Source organism: Rhinichthys klamathensis, unplaced genomic scaffold (assembly GCF_029890125.1).
Source record: "Rhinichthys klamathensis goyatoka isolate OS25496 unplaced genomic scaffold, OSU_Roscu_1.1 h1tg000338l_1, whole genome shotgun sequence".
Classification (NCBI taxonomy): domain Eukaryota; kingdom Metazoa; phylum Chordata; class Actinopteri; order Cypriniformes; family Leuciscidae; genus Rhinichthys; species Rhinichthys klamathensis.
This window is the reverse complement of record NW_026606852.1, coordinates 662,827-681,220: the sequence shown is the minus strand read 5'-3', so window position 1 is coordinate 681,220 and position 18,394 is coordinate 662,827. Positions and strand designations below refer to the sequence as shown.

Here is an 18,394-nt window from a genome sequence, read left to right as displayed (position 1 = left end):
CGATCAAATTAATTATTCCTTGATAAATAAAAGTATTGATTTCTTTCCTACAAAAAATAAAAATAAAATTCTCACTGACCCCAAACTTTTGAACGGTAGTGTGATATATATAATTTATATAAAATAGTAATTTTGTGTGTGTGCATATATATGTATATATGTGTGTGTCTCATATATATATATATATATATATATATATATATATATATATATATATATATATATATTTATACATATATATACACACACACACACACACAGAGAGACACACACATATATACATATATATGCACACACACAAAATTACTAAAACTGAAATAAAAAAATGAATAAAAACTAGACTCAAAAAAAAAAAAAAAAAAACATTTAAAATAAAATAAAAATCACTTACATGAAAAATATACAAAAAATGCAAGCTAATTCACACTATTAATAAAAACTATAATAGTATCTTAAAGGAAAATGACACTGTCAATTTACACTCATTTAGTCAATGTACAATTTTGCCATCTCCATCTCTCTTCAGTTCTACTAATCTGCAGGTGTTCATTGACAAACTATTTTGGCTAAACTGATCATGTTTCTAGTTCCGTTTAACAGATTCTTCCATGCAGATTTTCCCATGAAAACATCACAGAAATGTAACAGATTTTTGTCAGGGCCTGTATATAGGCTGACTTCTCCATATCACTCCATTTATCTTCTTCTATTTGATTGGCTGATATTGCACAGTTGCTCTTGGAGTCAATTGTTATATTTGTGATAATGCAATGAAACATGCCAAATAGTGCAGACATCATTTTTGGTCAGGCTGTCATGCAAAGAAATTATAAACGCATGCAAAAACAAGACAGAACCAACAAAATATTAATAACTCATTATGTTGTCTGTAGGCTTTTTCTTGAAATGTTTGTTTTCTATGCATTTTTTTTTTGCAAAGTAAAATAAAACCTGGACCTGTAGTTTGTCTTTTTCGCCAAATAATTTTGTAATAATAATACCTTAACCACGTTAAGTGTTTTGATCTTCACTCATATTTAAAATATTTTAAAAATATAGAATATTTTTCTCATATTTGAATGGTTTAATCAAACTTGTAGGGTCATTAAAAACATACTGTATACAGCAGGATTTTAAACTAGTGAGGCTGAATAAACGAAAGTGGCATACCGGCTTTGAGGCTGAGGTTCTCGCGGATCTCTTCATGGTCACAGGGGTGAGTGAAATCAAAGATGCTGTGTCCTGTTAGTTCCACCTACAGAGAAAGACATGCAGACGATGTGTGAATCTCATGAAACCTCTCATTATATAACACCACTGTTCAAAAGTCTGGGGTCGGATTTTTTGTTTGAAAGAAATTAATACTTTTATTCAGCATGAAGGGCATATTAGAGTGATCAAAAGTGACACTAAAGACTTTTATAATGCTTTTATAAATGTAACTTTTATGAATGACTTTTATAAAATATGTTTCTAGATCACCAAATCAGCATATAACAATGAAGTAAAGACTTTAGTAATGACTGCGGAAAATTCAGTTTTGCCATCATATGAATAAATCACATTTTAAAATATATTCAAATATAAACAATATTTTATATAACAATATTTTAAAATATTGCTGTTTTTACTGTATTTTTGATCAAATAAATGCAGTCTTTCATAAACACTGAAACATATTAACGACCCCAAACCACCGATCAGCAAAGTATACAACATGAATTATATTTTGCATTAAGAAAATTAAGCCTACTTTAGACTCTGTGATTCATTATTTAGATTATATTAATGACCTTTTGCCCCAAAATATCTTAACATTTCTTGTAATTCCCATTATTTTCAAGGTTGATTCTCATTTAGTTCCTATTACTAGAATACAGTAAATGTTTTATATTATAACAGTAAAAAAATACTGTAATACAGTGACATACTTGAGAATGAATTAAAAACTGTAGAACAAATACGGCCATAATGCATCATTTTTTACATAATATACCATTTCGTATTTTACAGCACTGAGAATTGTTAGTTTTACATATATATTTATATTTTGTGGTGAAATATGACCTGTACAGGTTCTTGACAAGTTTTATGAGATTCACAAACATTAGGGACCTTTGATCTTTATTATAATGGACATTTATCTGATAACAAATAGATAACAGGCCACAGTTCTACAAAACGGCAGCCATGAGTAAGGAAGCAATTGGCAGCGAGGAGATAATTCCAAGAGCTTCTGCAAGGGTCCGAAAAAAGTGACACATCCTTCCTCCAATACAGTGCTGGAAGGAAACGGGCTTGTGCTGTGGTTAATAATGGCATCTCGTCTGCCTATGATTAATTGAACCCAGTGGAAATGAATGCTCAACAGACAAACAGCTAATAATAACGTGACTAAAGGTGACTATCTGTCTGCATAGTGATTCCTTTCACTGCATGCATTGCTGGGCCTCTGATACTCACCTGTGTGAGACCCATGAATTTGTTGATGTTCTCTGATAAGAAGATCATGTCTCCGTCTGATGTTACCACAGTAATGAAGCCGCCCAGTGACTTCAGATACCAACTGTCCATCAGTCTGTCTACATCTGTTGTCTCTGTGGCAGGAACGCAGCCTGCAACACGGCACAAACACGAGTTTCAGAATGCATGTGCGCATGCGAGAGTGCGCACACATGCTAGTCTTGTTCTGGCTTTTAAATGGCTGACGTCCAAAATAAACAACAGCAACTTCATCCTGCTACTCAGAAGGGAGGTCAGTGTTGTTGGGAGGGTTCAGTCACTGCCCTCAGCTCAACACACACACACACACACACACACACACACACGTCTGGTTCGGTATCTTTGTGAGGACTCTCCATAGATGCAATGGTTTTTATACTGTCCAAACTGTATATTCTGTCCCCTTACACTAACCCCATCCTTAAACCTACCCATCACACAAAACTTTCTGCATTTTTACATTTTCAAAAAAACTCATTCTGTATGATTTATAAGCTTTTGTACCCATTGGGACCGCTGGCTGGCTATAGGTGATCTCAGGTTTTACTATGACACACACACTACAAATACCCACATATACAGACACACAGACACCCACATGCCCTGCTGTATGATGGCACCAAATCTGTTCATTCCAATTTAAAGAGAAAAACTCCAGCTGTTACCCTGTATGTGGAAAACCCACATCTGGGAGAAACATATGAGAAGGGGTTATGCAATCAAAGACAATATTTGTGGTTATGCTTCTCTGGAGATCACACGCACTTTTGGAAAAACACAAACTAATACAGGGCAATGCAAATATACATTATACTGTATAGTACATACTCTAATATAAGCGTATTCAATTTCTGATGCAAAAAATAAATAAAAATAATAATAATAATAAGGTGAGGTACTACCACATTGAAAACATTATTTTAAAAATGTTTAAAACTCTTATTTTTGTGGGTTATGTAAAAAAAAAGAGTTGCATTACATTAACTATTAGACCTAACTGTATATATTATTAAATTATAATATATGATTGCTTGTAAAAAAAGAAATAAATAAAAAACAGTTGATAGAAATGATAATTTGGAAAAACCTAAATCCCTGACCGGTTGGTAATACCGCCACTAAAATGTGGACGGGTTGCCAGACTTTGGTTTGCCAGCACTGCAGTAGATCTGGCAGAGCTTCAGGAGGGAGGCGGAGTGGACAAGGACACGGAGAACAGAGCGGCTCCACACTGGGGGGTCGGAAGCCTGAGATTGCTCCAGTGTGCTTCCTCCAGATAAGAAACTTTCTCAAGGCCCATTGAGAGCCCAGGGCTGGATTATAGCCGAGCCTAGAGAACGTGGCCCCGGGAGAATTAGAGTTACGTCTTTGAAGGGGTTCTTGCCTTGAGGCTTTCATTCTGAGATGAAACAAAACTGCAACCAAATTTGGGGTTTCAGAAATTGATCATCTGGAAGAGAAGCCAACTAATCTGAATGCATTGGTTGCTGAAATGCATTCAGATTAGTAGTACGCATCAACAAGGGCAAATTATGATCTGAGCTGTAGAAAAATTGACTATTGATATCTCAAGATTATGCAGAACATCTGGAAACTCTTTAGTCCACCAAGATTACAAGATGTTTTGCTTTACATAACATAGAGCTAAAAGGTATACAAACAAAACGACACAACACAAAGCCCAACATCAAAAGACACAAAAACAAGAAATTCCAAACAACACAAAAACAAAACACCAAGCGACACTAGAACAAAACCTAAACAAAAACAACAAAACTCTAAAAGACACAAAAACAAAACACCAAGCGACACAAAAACAAAACAACAAACGACACAAAAACACAACACAAAAAGCAAAACCTTGTAAAAATTTGTTTTGACACAAATCTACAGACCTTTTATCTCTGAATTTTTAACAGAATTAACTAGAAGAAATGGTATCTTAAAGCATCTTACTGATAAATGAAACAACAAATCACCCCTACATAGTTTTCAGCCTAAAATGATATGAAATGATCATGCTTTGTTGTAACACTAGGCCTATTTGAGACCGTAAAGAATCATAAATCACGGTAGTAGAGAGATGGTGAGTCACTGATTTCAATGAGATTATGTCTCGTCAACCATTATTTCAGAACACATTTTTGGAGCCGCCCATGGGCGAAAAGAACGAATATAGATAACATCAAGTGAAAGACCGAATCAGTTCTAAGCATCAGTGCAGCGGGAGAGTGGATCTTATGTAAAAAAAAAAAGGTGTTTCCCATGCACCCTCAGCACGGGTAGGGTGATGGCGAGAGGAGGAGGGGATGGATGGATGTGCGGCGCCAGGGTTGGCCTGTGTTTTGGCTGGTGTGCGACGGAGAGCGCCAGCCTTAGAGAAAGCACCAATCACCCTTCCAGCACAGAGCTCGCAGACCTGCTGATAACACTATCTGATGTACCATCTCTTACTGACAGGGCTGCTCTTGAATGTCTTCTTCCCATCCCTCCCCTCCTTCTCTCTTTCCATTTCTGCATGTAGCATGAACCTGAACATTTGACAGTCAAGCCACTTCAAGTCCAACAGTCCAAACTGAAGGAACCGAGCCGATTCTGCATTATTAATTGAGATCCCTGTCCTTTTGGTGTCTGTTGCAAACACAGAATGGAATGTCGAATGCAGGAGCTCCTTTGTCCAACTTCCGGAGATTCTAATTTTATAAATCAAGACACACAAACAATACGAACACGCTCACATCCTCTCGCCATACCTGCTTTAGACAAAGAAACTTTCAAAAGACCTGGGGCCTGATGTAGAAATGTTGCGAACGCACAAAAAAAAAAAAAAGGCATTGAAATGTGCATATGCAATTTTCCATACACAAATCGGGATTTATTAAAAAAATAAACCGTGTAAATATGTGTGCACTGTCCGCGCACACATTTATAAAGGGAATTTTGCATGGGTTATGTCATACATATGGTTTTATAAAACGTAGTTCAGCCAAAAATGTATAGCCGGTCATCATTTTCTCACCCTCGTGATTTCTTTCCTTCTGAGTGACACAAAATGAGATATTTTGCAGAATGTTTTCATGAAATTTGAATGTTATGGTGGAGTGAAATATTTTCAGAAAATATAAAATTCGAAATAAAAAAAAAAGTCTTTCAGAAGACTTGGCGAACAGTGCGCAACTCGTATGGATTTTTATGATACTGTTATAGTTCTTTTTTTACACTTTTTAGGAGTCTGGCAGTCTGAATTAGAATCCAGGACAAAAGGAGCATTGTCAAACTTATGCTGAACTTCTCATTTTGCAATCCATGGAAGAAAGAAGGAAAGAAACCCATATTGTTGGGAACGACATGAGGGAAGTAAATGATAACAGAATTTACATTTCTGGGTGAACTATCACTTTAAAAATCACACACTCTTGAAGCTTACCGTACCCATTATTAATTATGCTCTGTAGGTTTTCATTCATCGCATGCAATCTTTGATTTATAAGATTAGCACCTACAGCTAAAGATAATTAACCCAGACAGAGTTACAGCAGGTCCAATATTCACTAACACAATTATATCCTTATATAAAGCACCTCCTCATTTGTATAATACAACAGTAACCATAATGCAGTCTGACATTTCCTCATAACAGCGAACCTAGATAAAAGATCAAACTAAAGGTTTAGAATTTGATTATCATCAGAGTGTATATTTGCAAAGCGACTCCTACTTTGACGTGACATCTTTGATGTTGCGCTAACAGTGGAGTCATCCATTTGATAACCGTTATTTATCAAATTGCAAATATAGCTGTACTAATAATATGCACCAGTCAGTGGCTAAACCCCATAAGTTATCCCTAAAATCAGAGGGGAATTATGTAGAAACACCAAACTTTCAAACCTAAACTTGACAAACTGTAAATGTATCCCTCAAATCTGATTGGTTGAATGGAATGTTGATCCAGCAATGTTGCACTTGGTAAAATCAGGTTCTGCATTTCCATCCACCTATTTTTATGCATATTTCAGGATATCACATTTAAAAAAAAACACGCTGGATGGAAACGGCAAGATGCGAATCAATTCTAAAAATGCGCATAAAATCATATGCGCTCAATTGAAATGAAAAAAAAATTAATCCGATAACAGGACGTGCATAAACCACGATGGAAACACATTACAGAATATGTGCAACAAAAACCTCGCATGACTTCGCCTCAACAGTGGATGTGACTGGATGCAAAGAATCTCAAATGTTGGTTTGATCATTCTGAAATGCCTGAGCCAAAGTCTGTCATCAGAATGATTTAGTGTAATGACCTCCCAGAAGCGTTTGGGATCTCCCGAATCCCACAATTGCATTCTCAAATACCAACATCTGAACGCAAGATAACATGACAGCGTGTATTGCGTTTCGTCTGCGCGCTCTGAGATGCAAGTCATTTATGATGTACTGTAGCAGCAACTTCCATTTTTATTACAGATCAGTTGTGCCAATTTCCCAGGGAGTGACGTTTTTGTTCTCTTGAACATATGGGATAAAAACGCTGCTTTATTCGCAAATGTTTTATGCGATATTCCAATTTTCTACAAAATGTTAAATTTGCGACATTGAACGGAAACATTAAAACGGAATAATTAAAATTATTGCTGAAACAGTTATAAAAGATGACTGATGAATGGCAGATAGAAAAAAAATCATTATAAAACCCATTTTATTTGGTCTTAACAAAATAAAGTGCATTTAAAAACTAAATTCAATTGTTTCTCTCAATGTCAAATCAATGTTGTGATGCCCAAAGGTAGCAAATTATTATTATGATTACATATTATTATGATTAAATACAGTACAGTTTGTTTATTCAGCCCAGTCACACGTGTGCATTTGGATATGTACAGTACCTGAGGTGAGCAGTTTACGTGTCCGCAGGAAGCTGATGGCCAGTCTCATGATGGATGCTTTATCCAGGTGTGAGCTGATGTTGTGTGGCAGGGGAAGCTGGTGGGCAACTTCGTAGAACACCTCCGTCTCCTTACTGCGCCTGCAGCGCGCCGCATCACGAGACTTCTCCTTACGCCGCTCTGAGCTGCACCTACAATATGGAACAACATGAAAATGTGTGATAAAAATATGTTTTATTTGTAATTATTGAATAAATGCTACATTGATTTTTTTGTTAGAAAAATCTAAGAAAATTTTTTTTCTCTGAATTGCTATATAGTGCAATATGCAAATACTTCAACAGATTCAAAATAATTGAAGGTCAATCCCTAAGAAAAGGTCAAATTTTTCACTCTTGTTTCTCTCCCTTAAAGGGATAGTTCACCCAAAAATTTAAATGAGCCCATGATTTACTCACCCTCAAGCCATCCTAGGTGTATATGACATTCTTTGTTTACGACGAATACAATCAGAGTTATATTAAAAAATGTCCTGGCTCTTCCAAGCTTTATAAATGGCAGAGAATTGTTGTTTCTGTTTTGAAGTCCATAAAAGTGCATCCATCCATCATAAAAGTGCTCCACACGGCTCCGGGGGTTAATAAAGGCCTTCAAAAGCGAATTGATGCATTTATGTAAGAAACATATTATCCATATTTAACATATTACAAAGTAAAATTCTAGCTTCCGACAAAACGGCCATACGCAGTCTACTTGCACCTAAAGTGCAACTTAAACAACTTGTGACGTCAGAAGTAGCGTAGTGCGTCATGGCGTTAATATCAGCAATACGTCGCATTACTCGCATAAGTTGCGCTTTAGACTTAAGTCGAATCCGTATGTTCGTTTGGCCGGAAGCTAGTTATTTTACTTTATAACGTTTTAAATATGGATATTTTTCTTTCACAAACTGCTTTATTAACCCCCCGGAACCGTGTGGAGTTTGTTTATGATGGATAGACGAACTTTATGGACTTCAAAACAGAAACAGCCATTATAAAGCTTGGACGAGCCAGGACATTTTTTAATATAACTCTGATTGTATTCATCTAAAAGAAGAATGTCATATACACCTAGGATGGCTTGAGGGTGAGTAAATCATGGGCTAATTTTCATTTTTGGGGGAACTATGCCTTTAAATCTAGTCAATGCCCTGATCTGGGCATAATTAGTTATATGGGTGAATCTCAATAAAACCATTTTTTTTCCCCATTTGCTTTTCAGCTGACCTTGACATGCTTTTGACAAGTGTTGCGCCATTCTCTATATTTTCTAAGTTGTTATGTGCACACTGTATATAAACACAGAAATTCTCAACCCATTTATTTATCCGTGCATCTACAAGTTTTTCAAGAGAATAACACTCTCTTTGTGCCCTTGACAGTCTTTCTTATTCAACTCAAGTCACTCTTGCAGAAGCAGACATCAGTCCCAAAAACTGGGCCAGCGGAGAAAGAGCCAGTGTCCGGCAGGTGCGAATGAATCCACACGCACACACATCCTTGAACATCTATGAGAGGACATTCATTGACACAATGCAATCTCAAGCTCCATACCCTAACCCTACCCATCACAGGTAAGTGCCTAACCCGAACCCTAATTATAACCCGACTATAATGAACCTAAAACAAAATCTAGGCCCTCAAGCAGGCATTTAAAGGGGTCTCAGAAAGTGAGGACCAGCCAAAATGTCCTCACTACTCTCTTTGTCCTCACTCCGATGGTCTAAAACCCAAACCAGTCCTCGCAAAGACAGTTTTACAAGTACACAGACAGACACACACACGGACGCACGAACGAACGCGGTTTTCATAATTTTTTATTGGAACATTCCATAGACTATGATTTTTATACTGTACAAACTGTATTTTATATCCCCTAACCGTACCCATAAACTAGTTTGTTGGATTAGTAGTGAATAAACTTAGAATAAACAGGCTACAGCCCAAACATATGATAAACTGTGTAACAGAATAAATCAGTAATAATGACACCGCAAAAGGAACTCATAACTTTGTACTACTTTATTTATTCTAGTCAGCCCAAACTGTCAGGAGCGGATGGGTCAATGCCAGATCTCAAGTGGGACATTCCTGGCTGGTTCAAGTGCTTATGGGAATGATCACTTATAGCTACATCCTGAATTTAATAAACAAAAATATTATCCCAAATTAGAACACATCTGTCCCATGAAAAAAATATTATTTACAGAAACTAGAATTTATTTCCCATTTATCTTGTTGAATGTTGACAACTCTCTGATTACAGATCAGATAATTAATCCATCCATCCATCTTGACAACCAAGACTGGTGGAATTTATTTCTATGACATTGATAATCTATTTTTATATTTATTTATCAAAAGATATCTGAAAACAAGAAATCAGAAGGTGCGAGTCATTACTTTTCCACAACTATCGTGTTGCATTATAAAAGAAAATTATTATATAAGAAAATTATTCATAAATGAAACGGTAACCTTCTTATTTAATGTTATATTGATCCTTTTTATAATTTTCAGTTAGAGAGACAAAAAAGCTCAGTGTGACAAGCAAAAGTGTGCTAGTCATGCACTTGGAGTGCCTAGAGCTGTGGTTTGTGGGTCACTTCAGAGGGCGAGATATATCACCACTGTAACTGTAGCATAACACAACCCCTATGTGCAAGACGCAAGATCACAGTTACACCAAAACCCACGTTGTAAACAAATTTTGATTTCATTCATCTCTGAAGAACAACTAAAAAACGATATATTGTACACTCAACGGCCACTTTATTATGTACAACTAGCCAATACCGGGTTGAACCCCCTTAATTCTTCATGGCATAGATTCAACAAGCTGAAAATATTCAGAGATTTTTTTCCATATTGATGATAATATCATGCAGTTGCTGCAGATTTGTCATCTGCACATCCATAATGCGAATCTCCCGTTCCACCACATCCCAAAGGTGCTTTATCTAATGGATCGAGATCTGGTGACTGAAAAGGCCATTTGATTATAGTGAACTTATTGCCATGTTCAAGAAACCCGTTTGAGATGATTTGATCTTTGTGACATGGTGCATTATCCTGCTGGAAGTAGCCATCAGAGGATGGTGACACTGTGGTCATAAAGGGATGGACATGGTCAGCAACAATACTCAGGTACGCGTTTAAACGATTTTCAATTGGTACTAAGAACCCCAAAGTGTGCCAAGAAAATATCCTCCAAATCATTAAACCACTAACAGCCTGAACCATTGATACAAGGCAGGATGGATCCATGCTTTCATGTTGTTTAAGCCAAATTCTGACCCTAACATCTGAATGTTGCAGCAGGAATTAAGACCATTTCCAATCTTCTATTGTCCAATTTCAGGAGTGGCACCCGGTGTGTTCCTCTGCTGCTGTTGTTCATCTGCTTCAGGGTTTGCCGTGTTGTGTGAACACAACAGATGCTCTTCTGCAGACCTTGGATGTAACGAGTGGTTATTTGAGTTACTGTTGAGCTCGAACAGGTCTGGCCATTATCCTCTGACCTCTGGATTCAACAAGGATAGTTCCTCTTTTTCTGATCGTTCTCTGTAAACCATAGAGATGGTTGTGTGTGAAAATCCCAGCAGATCAGTAGTTTGTGAAATACTCTGACCTCTCTTTCTCATTCTGATGCTCAGTCTGAACTTCAGCAGATCGGCTTGACCATGTCTACATGCATCGTAGTTTAGTGAGAATGACTGATGTTTAACTGAGTCAAAATGCGTCTGTCTCACAATTTTAAGAAGGACCAAATAAAAACCCAATCAAGGGTTTCAATAACCAAATACTTATTTTATAAAGGTCTTTTTAAACTACAAGCTAAGATGATCCAAGTGGTCACGTTTTACCATTCAAAACCTGCAATACAAAGATGCTAATATAGCACGAGCGTGTCATACACATATATAAAAGTAAATAAATCACTTCAGTTTCTCCTCGCACTCTGAGCTGAGGTCGGTCTAAGGTCAAGCTCTCATCTTTCGAAAGGTCTTGCATGCTTCACTCGCTCCTTCAGACTATAGAGCTCTCTGGATGAATATATTCAGTACAGACAGTTTACTTTGTTGTTAGTGCACAGACCCAGAGGACACTGCAGGACATTCAACAATAGAGATCTAGTGCTCACTCAGGGTGTGTGTATATATATATATATATATATATATATGCGCGTATGTGTGTGTGTGTGTACATATAAACACTCACCTAAAGGATTATTAGGAACACCTGTTCAATTTCTCATTAATGCAATTATCTAATCAACCAATCACATGGCAGTTGCTTCAATGCATTTAGGGGTGTGGTCCTGGTCAAGGCAATCTCCTGAACTCCAAACTGAATGTCAGAATGGGAAAGAAAGGTGATTTAAGCAATTTTGAGTGTGGCATGGTTGTTGGTGCCAGACGGGCCGGTCTGAGTATTTCACAATCTGCTCAGTTACTGAGATTTTCACGCACAACCATTTCTAGGGTTTACAAAGAATGGTGTGAAAAGGGAAAAACATCCAGTATGCGGCAGTCCTGTGGGCGAAAATGCCTTGATGATGCTAGAGGTCAGAGGAGAATGTGCCGACTGATTCAAGCTGATAGAAGAGCAACTTTGACTGAAATAACCAGTCGTTACAACCGAGGTATGCAGCAAAGCATTTGTGAAGCCACAACATGCACAACCTTGAGGAGGATGGGCTACAACAGCAGAAGACCCCACTGGGTACCACTCATCTCCACTACAAATAGGAGAAAGAGGCTACAATTTGCAAGAGCTCACCAAAATTGGACAGTTGAAGACTGGAAAAATGTTGCCTGGTCTGATGAGTCTCGATTTCTGTTGAGACATTCAGATGGTAGAGTCAGAATTTGGCGTAAACAGAATGAGAACATGGATCCATCATGCCTTGTTACCACTGTGCAGGGGTGGTGGTGTAATGGTGTGGGGGATGTTTTCTTGGCAGACTTTAGGCCCCTTAGTGCCAATTGGGCATTGTTTAAATGCCACGACCTGAGCATTGTTTCTGACCATGTCCATCCCTTTATGGCCACCATGTACACCATGGCTACTTCCAGCAGGATAATGCACCATGTCACAAAGCTTGAATCATTTCAAATTGGTTTCTTGAACATGACAATGAGTTCACTGTACTAAAATGGCCCCCACAGTCACCAGATCTCAACCCAATAGAGCATCTTTGGGATGTGGTGGAACGGGAGCTTCGTGCCCTGGATGTGCATCCCACAAATCTCCATCGACTGCAAGATGCTATCCTATCAATATGGGCCAACATTTCTAAAGAATGCTTTCAGCACCTTGTTGAATCAATGCCACGTAGAATTAAGGCAGTTCTGAAGGCGAAAGGGGGTCAAACACAGTATTAGTATGGTGTTCCTAATAATCCTTTAGGTGAGTATATATATATATATATATATATATATATATATATATACACACACACACAATAATTAATGTAACAGTTAATTTGAGTACCGTACTTGAAACATCAGGCTTTTATAGAGCTCATACTTGAGGAAATAACACCTCAGATTGATTCAGAGGGCCAAACTGAGCAAACATATGCAATTTGGTGCAGTTGCTGATATTTATATGGCTAAAAAGAAAGATAAAATTCTGATGTAAACCTGTGAGGTCTTTATAACTGTATAGCAGACTACAAAAATAAATAAATAAAATAATCAGTTGTCACTCTGAATCTCCTAATAATGTCTTAAGATCATATAAATGTGTGGCTTTATGATCAAAGCTCTGACGTTTTTACTGTAGAGGGCAAAACAGATAATGCAATACAATACAATGATGATTTCCTAATCATATTTGATACTCATTTTAACAAGATTTTTCAAAAACATATGTATGGATAATCACGCAAGCATAAATTGTAAGTGTTCATCTTAAATATGACAAACAATATATATAAAAAAGTTATTCTTACATTTACGCTTATAAAAAGTCAGTAAAGATTTGATATGCAGAAACAATTCATTACAAATTATTAAAATTTTATGGAAATGTAAGCAAATAATATATATATATATATATATAATAAAAAATAATTAACAATAATCCAAACATTTTATATGTTCTACTTTCCTGCAACACTACAAACCATGCAGTTTTGAAGTTTGTGTTCATTGTATCGAGGGAACACATCAATATGTGACAAGAACCCATTTTCTTTTTCCACAGAGAGACAAAACTTCCTCACATATGATTGCGTTTCCGTTCTCTCATCCTCAACTGGGCTTCATTTATTAAAACGTTAGCAACACATTCTGCGCATTTTTAAGTAGTTACAGGGTTTATTTTCTATTTGAGATCACTTTAACATGCACCTTTGTACTTAAGCAAACAGTAACACTGGTAAGTTTCCAAACCAAAATCAAACAAACAAACAAGTTCAGTGAAACTCAAGGCAGAGAATCAAACACTCAAAGCACACTTTTCCAAAAGTTTGTGCCGAGATTGACATGCTGTTGAACCATCTAGATCACACTGAGAATTCAAAGTATTTAACGCGAGAGCGATAGACGTCAGCCTGTCATGAGGATGTTATCTATATCAGTTTGACAAATGAGCAACTATATGATGATCCTGAAGTCAAGCAACTGAAGCTGAAATATGAGCGGCCTTCAGATCCTAACAAAGCCACAAATAAATACATTAACAAACTTAACTGAGCTATTGACTTAAATCCGTTTGAACTATGTTTAGCAGTTTGGCCGAACAGGTGGACCGATGGCCTTGCACTCACAGAGATGTGGTTAATGATAAAGCACTCGCACGCCACTGGAGAAGCCATGAACAAACACGAAACCTGACCAAGCAGTCTTGACCTATTCAGGCATGCAAACAATGACACGCTACCTTATGACTGAAAGAATGGCCATTTGCCTTAAGTGAAATAAATTAAGCGCTGTCCCCCCCTGCTATTCCTGTCCCGTAATGAGCGGCTCTTTCCTAGAACTCAACTCTGACCTTCACTGTCCCAAAACCTCCTCAAAAGCACAAGGCATGGGGAATCTGGGAATTTCGTAGCAAACTATAAATTATATCAAAATTGAAAAAGTGATTTTTTTTTTTATTGAATAAAGGTTCATGATTTTGAAATATGAAATGTATATACTTTTCAATATAAATTTTCACTTAAATTATTATGCTTATAATGCAATTTGTAAAATAGTCCCTGTGGTATTAGACTAATATTGTGAAATATTATTATTAAAAATAATTGGTTTCTATTTTAACATATTCAACATATTTTAAAAGCTAAATGTTGCAAAAAAAATTTTGCAACATTTTTTTTTTTGCAACATTATTAATGTATTTACTGTCATTTTTGAACATCTGAAGGCATCCTTACTGAATAAAAGTATTCATTTCTTTCAAAAATGATAAATAAATAATCTTCCTGACTCCAAACAGTAGTGTATACACATAAATAAACAGTACTAAAACATTATATAATATACAAAATTATTATATTGCTGATTGTTATATTAAAATATGATGCATAATTAAAATAAGGTTGAAAAATTATCTTCTTTGGAATGATAATTCAATTTTTAAAAACCTAAGAATTTGTTGAAAAGATGGATAGATAATAAACCATAAGTGCCCCACCTTTGACCAAGATAAGCTGTAAAACCAGATTAAAGGAACAGCTTTTCAAAAGAATCACCCTCGGCGCATGAAATCTCCTCACCGAGCCTGAGGATGCGGGCGCCTGTGTTCGGCCTTTTCTCAAGGGATTCCTAGAGCATGAGGTAAACGGAGCAAAGGTGCAGTTTCAGGCTTGTACAATGAATCTTCATGGTCCACGTGTGTGACCTGAAGCATGGCACAGATTCTCTCATCGCCGTAACAGCGTATTCTCCCAACAATGTGTTATACAGCCTTCACCTGAACCATATCTTAGTCAGCATCAGAATCAGCCAATGGAACATACTATTTAGAAACTCAAAAAGTTGCAAGATGCTAATGGTGCATGAAAGCAGCGAGACGTAACTTCAAATGATCCCTACAAAGCACATACCTGGCATGTGTCTCAATGCGGCAACTGGCATTCAACAGAAATGATTGTTTTACAGTGCACTACATCATTATGCACCTGGGAAAGAGGAATTACAGGTCACAAGCGCATTTAACGTGCTTGAAAAAACAACAACTATATTGCCTACAAACCCTTTGTAATGCAGGTTACTTTTTAAATGCTTATTTTTAACCCACTACATTACAGATGAAAGTGCAGAAGACAGGATATCTGGATCAAGAAAAGCAGACGTCACCCGCATAATTGCCTCACAGCACATTGGCCCTCATTTATCAAAAGTGCGTACACCAAATTTCCAGCGTACACCTGGCGTACACCCAAAACCACGGTGACTTTGAGATTTATCAATATGGATGTTGGCGTACGGCACGCTCAAATCCTACACCAGCTCAGGAGGTGGTGTACGCACGTTTTGAGTTAGTGCGGAAATGCGCAGAAAAACAATTCCTAACACCACAAAATGCACTGACAAACTGCAAGACATGATAATATGACCAACAACAACAACATAGTAATTATAAACTTCAGTGTTTATTTTTGTGCAACATGGACTTCAATGTTTAATTTGTGTGACTTTACCAAAGCAATTTGATTTTTAGCCATATGTATTCCTTCAGTTGCGAGCCTGTGCGCTTTACCCTGACGTTTCAGGGTTTGGCCCGGCAGGTGCGCACAGACTGGGTTCGGTAACGAAAGGCTTTCAATGACCAAAAAATAATTCAGACTGACAAAATAATAAAAAATACATTCTTCTTCTTTTAAATAATAATAATAATAATAATAATAATAATACAAATAATAATAACGACGTTCTTCTTCTAAATAACAATAAGCGTCATTAATAATAAAAATCATAATAATAAGAAGAATATTACAAATTGTCATGCAATTATTAATGTGAATGAATGGTACTCCACATCACATCATCATCATCCTCATCATCATCACTATTGTACACCCCAATACATGTGACGTGATTCGAAATTGAATGCTAATTCAAAAGACGTGCTGTAAAATAATGCATTGTGATAGGTCATTTCGGCTCCACGTCGGAGAAGTTTCTCTTCTGTGCCGTCTTCCGTGTGTCCATGGCGTAAAATGAGGGCGTGGGGGAAGCGGAGACTTGAATATATAGGGGCGTGTTATTCTAATGACGATCGTTTTCAGCCGCGGGATTTATCAAGGGCAGGCATTGCGTACACCTGGATTTCAAAGGTACGCACAGCTTCATAAATCAGGCGGTGAGAGGAGTGTAAGCATAATCTAACGCCAACATATACGCCCGTTTCTACGGAAGAATGATAAATGAGGGCCATTGTGTCTAGACCACATCTCTGATAAGAGGCTTTTTTTTTACTTTTTACTTTAAAGATAAATATAAATCTCAAGATATGATCTGCTATTACTTATAAGTGAAGATTATCATAATTTACTCATTATCATGTCATTCCAAACTATAACATCAATTCAAGTATTTATTAATTCCTATTTATTCGTAACCAATCACGTCAATGTGTGATCGTCAACGAGTGGATCTCTGAGCTGGTGTGAGTGAGTGGAGGGGGGGCTAACTTGCATATTCGGCAAGTGTCGATGAGTTATATTCAAGCTATTTTAAGGCATGAAGAAATGTTTAAGGAAAAAACTTTTTAAGGGATAAAAGGATTTAATACAGGGGGACTAAGTTTTAGTAAATTTGTTATGTGCTTTTGCCGTTTTTATTAGTTTTGTGTTTGTTTTAAATTGCGATTTGGCTTTCATTCATTTTTAGTTTAGACATTTTAGTCCTTTAACTCAAACTTATTCCAGTTAGTTGATCTAATATTTATGTTTTTTTATTTCAGCTGTTTTTCAATGACCAAAAATGATTTTTAATAGTTACAATAACACTGGTGCAGACTGCTGAGACAATAAGATAAATCTTGAATTAATTAAATTTCAATCTGTTTTTTTCTCACAAAGTTCTTGTATGACTTCAGTAGTAATATATGGACCACTTTTATGTTATATTTTTGTGCTTTATGGAGTTTGGCAGGGTGAATCACCTTCCATTTCACAGTAGTGCAACCTGGACATTCTACAAATCTTAACAGTTTTTCATCAAACGAGGGAATATATGAAGAATATGTATAAATAATATTTATAAACAAGCATCTAGCGAGGCAACCTGATTTCTTATTATTCCTCCCCCCTCCTCACGTTCTCTGCTTGGTCTCAGATTTGAATCATATTGTCAGAGGAGAATACGTCACTGTGTAGCCTCAGGTAGAAGTGTCGTCCACAGCCATCTGCTGTCCTGTCACACAACTATGTTCATAACAAACAGCTCCATGCTTTAGGACACAGCAGCCAGAAGCTAAAAGTCCAAACCCGAACCCCCAGGCCCTTGAGTGTTTGTGAACAGAGTAAACAGTTGATTGGTAACAGGGTGCAAGGTGCAGCGCTGCACATGGTTGTGACATCTCACTAGTTACATTTTGCCCTTTAAAGGGATTGTTCAGCCTATTCTCACAAAAAGAGAGAAAACTCTATCATCACCCTCATGTCCCTCCAAATCCATATGATTTGAGTTCTTTTGTGAAACACGCTTGTGCACATTCAAACCTTTGACCTTCAGAATCAACGAGATTCACGTTTTCGATACTCAAATGTCGTTTCTACCAAATAAATAGCATAATTTAGTTCTAAAGAATAACACCTGTGTATCAATTTAAGCTTAATTACGCACAACTGAAAACAAAGTTGAAAATGTTTAGATGGCAGAAAATAGATATAAATAATAAAAAACAGGTAATATTGAATGTGCACAATATGTTATTATTGCAGACTATGATTACTTATTACAGTGTCCAAAGCAGGAATTAAAAAAAAGAGAATACAAA

The 18,394-nt window shown here is 36.7% G+C and overlaps 1 protein-coding gene across 1 annotated transcript in view; it reads right to left on the bottom strand.

Moving 5' to 3' along the window:
- The window catches only part of epas1b (endothelial PAS domain protein 1b), a 49,427-nt gene that overhangs the window by 20,344 nt on the left and 10,689 nt on the right, over positions 1-18,394 (bottom strand). The window contains exons 2-4 of the mRNA XM_056272469.1: positions 7,395-7,585; positions 2,464-2,615; positions 1,171-1,255 (exon numbers count right to left, since the gene is read on the bottom strand). Of these exons, the coding sequence (XP_056128444.1) occupies positions 1,171-1,255; positions 2,464-2,615; positions 7,395-7,585 (428 nt within the window). The remainder of the gene's footprint in view (positions 1-1,170; positions 1,256-2,463; positions 2,616-7,394; positions 7,586-18,394) is intronic.